Raw genomic sequence first — 7,696 nt, 5'->3', positions numbered from 1 at the left:
GAAGAAGGGGTGACAAGTGAGTGCTCTGAGAAGCCAGGATGCAGGAAACACTGAAATGAGGTCACGACTGTCGCAAGCAGAAAGGAGCTGGACATCCTCTGGTGGGGGAGGGAGGAGCGGCCCGCATTTCTGTTTGCAGAAAGTCTCTTCCCACATCCTTTAGCATCCCCATCCCCAGCTCTCCCCTAACCTCCATCCCCACACCTTTCAAACCCCATCAGGCCCTCCCCGCAGGAGAGCCCACGCCCGCGCCTCCTCCGTGGTCCTGTCTGAAACCAAAGGATTGTTTCCAAGCTGACTCACACCACTAATGTCGGGAGCCGTGTCACACGGCGCTGGGCTCTGCAAGCTGTTGCTTGCGCAGTCGCCCCCGCCGCCGCCGCCGCCGCTCCCCGGCGGGTGCACCAGGGTCCGCGCGGGTGGGGCGGGGTCGGGGCGGGACCGGGGCGGGGCCTGCCCCCTTGACGCGCCGGCCCCGCCCCTCGCTCGGTCCCTCCCCCGCGGACCGCAATGATTTAGAAGTTCAGGAATCCCACGTGACGTCACCGGGGGGGTGATGTAATGCACTCTAAATAGAATGTATTGTAATCTTTGCTCAGTCCAACGTGGTCCCTTCACCCGGGCTCCGCTCTTGCCTTCTCCACACTTGTTTGGTAAGTTCCTAAAAATACGGCTCGGCCACTTCTGGGGCTTTTGCATTTAGCCACTTTTGTTGCACTTGCCGCGGGAGCCATCTCCGGAGCGTACTTGTTTGCAGGGGTTGGTTCTCGGCAGCAGCCGCCAGGGTACTTGGTCCAGTGGGCAGGTCACAGGGCAAGGAGTAGGGAAGATGCGATGCATTTTTTTCTGGAGGGTGATCTGTGTTTGTAAACATTTTGGCGGACCTGAGGGAAGTCCGGCCCCGAGTGCTGGTAGACTGTGGAATTCGGCTGTGTCCTGAGGCCACCCCAGAGACCCCGCGCCGCGTGAGTGCCGGAGCGCTCGGTGGCCGCTGCGCCGCGCGCCTGGAGGGATGCTAACGTGGAGCTGGCGCCTAGTCCGCCCGGCGTGCGTGCGTGTGTGGGAGCGCGCGAGTCCCCTGACGCGGGGACCAGTTATGAATGGGGGTGTGTGTTTGCCTCCAGAGACCTGGCAAGGTGCGGAGCCCTCCAGAAGTGCGGTCAAGCGACAGCGGAGACGGCGAGCCAGGAACCTCCCGCCGCGTCCCCAGCTTCCCAGCGTGGCGGCGGAACACCCGGAGAAAGTTTGCAAACTTCCAGCTGGCGCGGCGAGGACGCCGGGTCACCTAGGGGGCGGGTGGGCGCGCGCTCAGGGGGCTCGCTCTCCCAGGTGCCGAGCTGCCGCTGCCACCTCTCCCGCTGGGCTGCCTGCTGCAGCGGGTGGGCGCACGCCCGGGGAGGGAGGTCGCCCTTGGAGGGCGCTTGGCTTTCGCTCCAGGCGCTCTGGGCTGGAGATCGGCTAGGCTCCGCCGGCTCCCGTCCACTCCTCCGGCCGCCTCCTGCCTCCGCTGCTTTCTCGCTGGCATCGTTACCTCTTCCCGGCCGCTGCCCCCAAATGACAGCTCCGGCTTGAGTCTTGGCGGCGCCCAGGCAGTTCCCAGGACCCGGCGGCGGAGTCTGCGCCTGCGGCAGATTCTCGGCAGAACCGCTTGAACTTTTCACGAAGTTCTTAGAGGGGCAAGACGCGAAGGAAAGAATCAAGGAGGTGTTTTCTCCCAGCAGCTGCATCTCGCTTCTTCTTTGCCATAGATTTATTTTTAAGGGGCGTCTGACAGATAAAGCCCTAGACCTTGTCCACACTCTCACCCGCGTCCCCAACTTTCCTTGGACTGGTACCGCCCCCACTTGATGCTTGTTCAAGGCTGGGGACTGGAGTGGGATGCTTGTATATTTCGTTGTCAGAGTCTGCAGAATGTGTTTGAGTTTTATTTTTCCCTCCTTCTCTGACATGTGTCAAGGAATAAAGGCCGATACAGGTCCATTACGTCATTCTGCAGGCCAGTAAGTGTTTGATTAACGGCTTGAGCTCCTCAAGGGTTCAGGAGCTTAGAATGCTGACAAAGCAACCCTGCTTTGCATCCCCCCACCCTCTTCACAACACACTGGTGCAATCGCCCGCTCTCTGGGCATCTTTATTGCCCTCTCTTCCCAACCCCTCCCTCTTCACCACTCCCCAGTCCACACCGTTATCACTCTAACCCCGCCCCCGCTTTTTACAGCTTTCCCTGGGGCTGGCACGGTCCCTGGAGTGTGGATAAAAGCTTCTAGGGTCTGAGGGGACCAATGTACCTGATCAGCGCGCAATCTGCCCTTTTGTATTATTTAAGATAGGCACCAGCAAGCCTTCTCCTCTAGGGCGAAAATGCTCAGTCCTGATAGAAAAGGCAAATCAGGAAATGTTTCTAAGCTTTATGATAATACTGTGTCCTCGTGGTTGTGACTTAGGAAAGCAATACGCCCACTGCAAAGTACCTCACTTTACGTAGTACCTGCCTAGAACTCTTTAGCAGAGGAGGGAAGACGAAGAAGCTAGGATACTGACAAAATCAGGTTTAGCTAAAAGGATCAAGATTAAACGTTTCATTTCCAACGTGAGGGAATGCGAGTCGTTGAACCTAAACTTCCATACAATAAATCGGTGCGTGCGTTACTTTCTAGCTTTTAACCTGAAGTTTCTATGTTGAAAGAGGACGTTAAATACGTAAGTCATTGAATTGAGTCAGAACCTCCGTGTCTGGCAGTTGAAATAAAGACCCTGTGTATGACTTGTTGCAAGGGATCAAAGTAAAAAGAACCCTTGGCGGGGCGGGGGAGGGAGGTGTGCAGCAGAAATAAAATTTTAAAAGTATTAACCGAGTTTTGGATGTAGGGGGAGAAGTTATTGGCGTGGTCTCTGATTTGGAGTTGGGGAAAACTAAATAAAGAAAAATTTATATTGCAAATATGTGGGAATTTCTTGAAGAACACGTTTCCTTATAATTAGATCTACTTTCTTCAACGTGAAAGCCATGCTGTAGGGTAGGCATTTGTGAAACTCCTGTCTCGTGTCTAATTGACATCCTTCCCCAAGTTTGTGGCAGGATTTAGTATTTATTCACATCTAGAGATGAAATAGTGTAACCTCCACACAATATATGTGCATCGAAAATGTTGAACTTCTTGTTTGTGATGCATAGACTTAAAGGGGGAAAAATGGCCCAGTCATGGGCACTGGAAAGTGTGATTAATGATCAGTGATTTAGTGATCAGTGATTAGTGGTTTTATTCAAACTGTTACCTCTGACCAGAAGCACACATCAGAGGATTAACAGGCTCTTTAGATAAATGCTCATTAGTGGAAGGGGAAAAGCAAAGATAATAGGCATGCACCCAGGGACAACTTTCGAAGAAAATCATTCCCGTCTTCAGAATAATAAGCTCTATTAACAGAAAGCCCTTTTAATTTAAAACTTGCTTTTATCTTGTAAATCAAAGTTAGATGTAAAAGTTTGTAGTGCCATTATAACCTAAATTTTCCCATATCCACTAGATGTGGATTATCTCAGTAGCGATATTTTTTTTTTATTTAAATAAACAATTGGACCTTTAGAGCAGCTGAACCCTGACAAGTTCTTAACTCCCAGGGTTTGAAAGTGTCCCCCCTTCTAGCATGGAGATTGCAGCTTGCTAACTAGATGGCGCACTGTTATTTGGTGTTCTCTGCTGCGTAGCGCAGAAGTATAAACTAAGCATGTAGCTGCTTGCGAGGTGTTCTTCAACATTTACAACAAAGTTGATTCTGTGTAGGGTTGGAGGATAGACAGTTTTACAAATTTTTAGTCACATTTTCCATGTCAGTTGAATCTAGGGAGTTCAAGGCTACTGGAAAAATTAGTCTCATTACTAAAAGAAACTTAGAGAACGAGGGAGGTACCAGAGTCTAGGAGGTACCTCTGGGTTGCAGAAGTAATTGTAAAATACCAGACCTGTTCTTTTTACTAAGAGCCAGTTTCGCAATCTTTTGGTCTGAATACTGAGGCAAATACTCAAAGACTTATTTTCTTCCTAATCTTGCTGGTGAAACAGAAGTTACTAGAAAGAAAGGAAGAAAAACTTGATTTGGTGACTGCAGGAAGCAACACGTTGCTGCTTTTATTCTACAGATAATGGTAAGGATGATGTTTATTATGCTTATTAAACATAGAGAAAACTTTGCACTTAGTTAAATGGAACCAATTTTCATAGATGGAATTCAGAAATGGAGTTCTCATGTTGCACAAAATTTTAATGTTGCTTTTGTCAGTTTCTTGGGACTTGTAGCATTTTATGTGGAAGTGTGTGTGTGTGTGTGTGTGTGTGTGTGTGTGTGTGTGTGTGTATGTGAATAAGACCATTATTTCCCGGGTAAAATGTGTTCAGGAGCATATGAACTGCGCTGGAAGCTGCAGTGGGGAAGCTATGAAGCATGTTAAGTGATGTGTGTCAGGCAAGAATTCCCCTTTCCATGAGCTTTCACTAATCACTTCAATAAGTATTTAAGCTTTAATAAGAAAGTTCTTGAAAAAGAAACCTAAAAATTAAAAGAACAATAAAACCATTTTCCACATTCAAACCTAGTTGTGTATGCCCCTGAAGGACGATGCTATTGGTTGAATATCAACTATTACTTTAGTTTTAAAACTTAAAAAAAGAATATAATTAAAAAACTCACTTGTGTTTTTCCATGAATGTTTCTCATTTTCCTTTGCTTATAGCATTTTAGATGGATGTTATTTTTAAATCCTTACTGATTATAGTGATTTTTGTTTTTCAACTTTACTCAGAAAGAACATGTTTGATAATATCTCCAAGCCCACGATTTTTGCATGTAAATTTCTGGTACCCATAAATTGCTTGTCAATTAGAAGTCAGTTGTGACCTTATGTGGTTTACACCTAAGAAGAGAGTTTATTAGAACATTCCAACAAAAAGGTGGAAACCATGCCTTTATTTCTAGATCTCTGTTACGTTGCAGCTTTGATTTGAATCAGTGGTTAAATAAATGGTAGCTTGTCAGAGAGACTTTTCCCACATAGATTTTCAGTTCTAGTAAGTTGAAGACTTTTGTCACAATGATTTGTCAGTTTCCCACACCTGCACGTTCAAAACCAATCAATCATGGAGTTTTCATGGCTACTTGTACTGATGGCAAGTTTGTAGATTCCCAATTTCTTATTATCATCTACTGTTTAACAATGAGGTATCACAATCCTATAGTATTTTCTTCTCATTGGAGTTTGCTTCTTATTAAGCTGAAAATTATTTTTTGGGGGTGTAATGTTCACTAGATCACTAACATGTGAACTTTGTATTTGTAGTTTGTTTTCTTCTGGTTATGCTGTTGGATTAGAATTGGGGTTTGAGTGGACTTATTATTATTGTCATCTTTTCTTTTTTCTTCTTCACTTCAAAGCAATACCGTTAGTCACAAAATTAATGTGATCCTGGCTGGTGTTTCTCATCTATATGCTTCTTTTGCTTCTCACAAATTGGATTTCTACAGCAATTTAAGGTCTTTTTTTAGAGGCAGCATTCTTGGATGAAGATGGAGCAGTGATCTCAGTCAATTCATTATCTTGTCCACTTTGACTACCAGCTGTATTATGGGAATCAACCAATGCTTAATTAGTGTTTAAAAATTTAAATCTATGACTATTTCTCTGAATTCTATTTAAGAAAATTATACAATTAAGATAAGGTAATAAACGGGGGGGGCAGTTGCCTTAAAAATTTAAGTGTGAGGCATAAGCATTTTCAGATATGCTAAATAGACTTAAAGACACAGAAAAGCCATTTTGTGTTGCTATTTGTAAACTAAGTAATCTAGCTATTTTGTGGCAATGCTTTAAATAGAAAGTCTGGCACTTGAAAAATGACATCATGTTTAATGTTTTCACTAAAGAATTATTACATTTCGTAATTAGGAAAAAAATAAGCAGTTAGTATTTTTTGAGTGTCCATTAGTATTCCATTGTTGGGAATCACAAATCATAGGTTTAACACAAGATTTTTTTTTTTTTTTTTTTTTAAAGAGAGAAGCCTTTTAGAAATTTCCATGTAGTGATAACGCTCTTCCAGAAACCCAAGAACAATTTTTGAAGCTCTTATTGAGAACTCTGAGACTTTTAAAGTAAAAGATAAAGTTTAGGATAAATTCTTGAATATATAAGATATTATATTGACATTTCAATATTTCTTTTTTCCAAGTTCACCGTATTACCTCCCTGCTACCCGTCGCCGAGAAATAGATAGAATCAATTTATCACTTAACAAAATACGTATTTCAGCTGCTTTCTTCTATTTCCTTAAGGTCACATTTCTGATCTCAACCCTAAAAGGATTTTAGGATTTCAGTCCTTAACAAGAATCGAAAACTACCAGGCTGGCGTTTGACTGGAACTGATTTTAGAGAGACTTCCTTTAGGCCTAGATATTCTGATGGTGAGATACAAAGGCTTGTGGCTTTAGGCAGATGGTAGAGCTAGGGGAGAGCCTCGGATTGATAGACCAACTTTTCCATTTTACAGAAGAGGTCCAGAGCTAGAGAGAGCCAAACCAAGCTGAGAAGCCTGATCCCTGTTGCCAGGTCGGGTGCTCTGGCCATAAATGCCTTTGTCAGGAATGGGGCATAACCCATGACTTTGTATCCTTCGCTCTTTTCAAGACTTTTGATGACTAATCTTTCAAAGACAAATTTTTATCAGATCTTTTAAATGAATACCTTAATCATAAAACTGCCTTTCTATTTCATTTATTTTTATAAAATATCTGAAATGTTATTTTTTCTAATATGGGCCTCCTTAATTGAATTTTAACTAAATTCTCCTTTTTTTCATCATCATTATTAGACATGCCCTTGTAAAACCACACCATCCAGATTTAATTTGAGAGTAAAAACCAGGCAGAATTAAAAATGGTCTGAAAGACCTGTTGCAAGACAAGGCAGTGACTTTTCTCTACTTCCTGTCTTTTCTTTATTATCTATGAGGACGAGATCTGAAATACTATTTAAAGTTTATATATATATAGTCTATATATATATATATATATATATATATATATATATATATATAGTCAAATAGAGAAACAGGTGATGTTTTCACTCTAGAAGGTGTACTTTTGCCTAGGATCTGTCTGTAATACATTATCTTTCCAGGTGGATATATATGAGAGTGTTTGGAGGTGGTCAGAAGTGAATTGAGCCTGCACGTATGTTCTTTGAGGTTTGACTGGCAAAACTTGACCAATCATAACTAATAAAATTCGTGCATACAACACAGAGGTCTCTAGAGCACCACACATTTGATTTAAGATGATATTTAGGCTGTGCTGTATTTAAGATGGGGAACAACAATGTCTAAATAGACATCTTGAATGCATCTCCTATATGTGTTGTTGGGCCTTACCCACAGGTTTCCTCTCCAGCTGTTTGCATGAGGTTTTATATCAGAATTCAGGTCTCTTTTATTTTTTTTATTACACGGAGGAGCTCCTGTGTTGCAGGCATGATTTCTCCAATATAACACATTTTGGCCAGTTCTATGCAGTCTTCTCTCTTTTGTCTTCCCAAGGGGGAAAATAAATGCAGCAAAAAAAATCTTCGTTTTTGTTTGAATTAGGTGACTGTTAGAAGACATACATATGATCTTTATTTGCCAGATCTGCTAGGACTGTTTCAC

General features: G+C 43.3%; 1 protein-coding gene across 7 annotated transcripts in view; it reads left to right on the top strand.

Moving 5' to 3' along the window:
* The first annotated feature begins 597 nt into the window (after nucleotides 1-597).
* CREB5 (cAMP responsive element binding protein 5) overlaps nucleotides 598-7,696 on the top strand; it is a 416,669-nt gene continuing 409,570 nt past the window's right edge. For 4 of the 7 annotated variants that reach the window (XM_054237135.2, XM_078342508.1, XM_054237134.2 and 1 more), the window contains exons 1-2: nucleotides 598-653; nucleotides 4,065-4,147. In XM_054237135.2, the coding sequence (XP_054093110.1) occupies nucleotides 4,145-4,147 (3 nt within the window). In that variant the 5' untranslated portion in view covers nucleotides 598-653; nucleotides 4,065-4,144. The remainder of the gene's footprint in view (nucleotides 654-4,064; nucleotides 4,148-7,696) is intronic. The other 3 variants (XM_017975230.4, XM_078342509.1, XM_035253540.3) reach the window with 1 other exon arrangement.

The sequence above is a fragment of the Callithrix jacchus genome, chromosome 11, assembly GCF_049354715.1.
Source record: "Callithrix jacchus isolate 240 chromosome 11, calJac240_pri, whole genome shotgun sequence".
Lineage (NCBI taxonomy): Eukaryota > Metazoa > Chordata > Mammalia > Primates > Cebidae > Callithrix > Callithrix jacchus.
The sequence above is the reverse complement of the archived record's forward strand: the minus strand, read 5'-3'. Positions and strand labels throughout refer to the sequence as shown.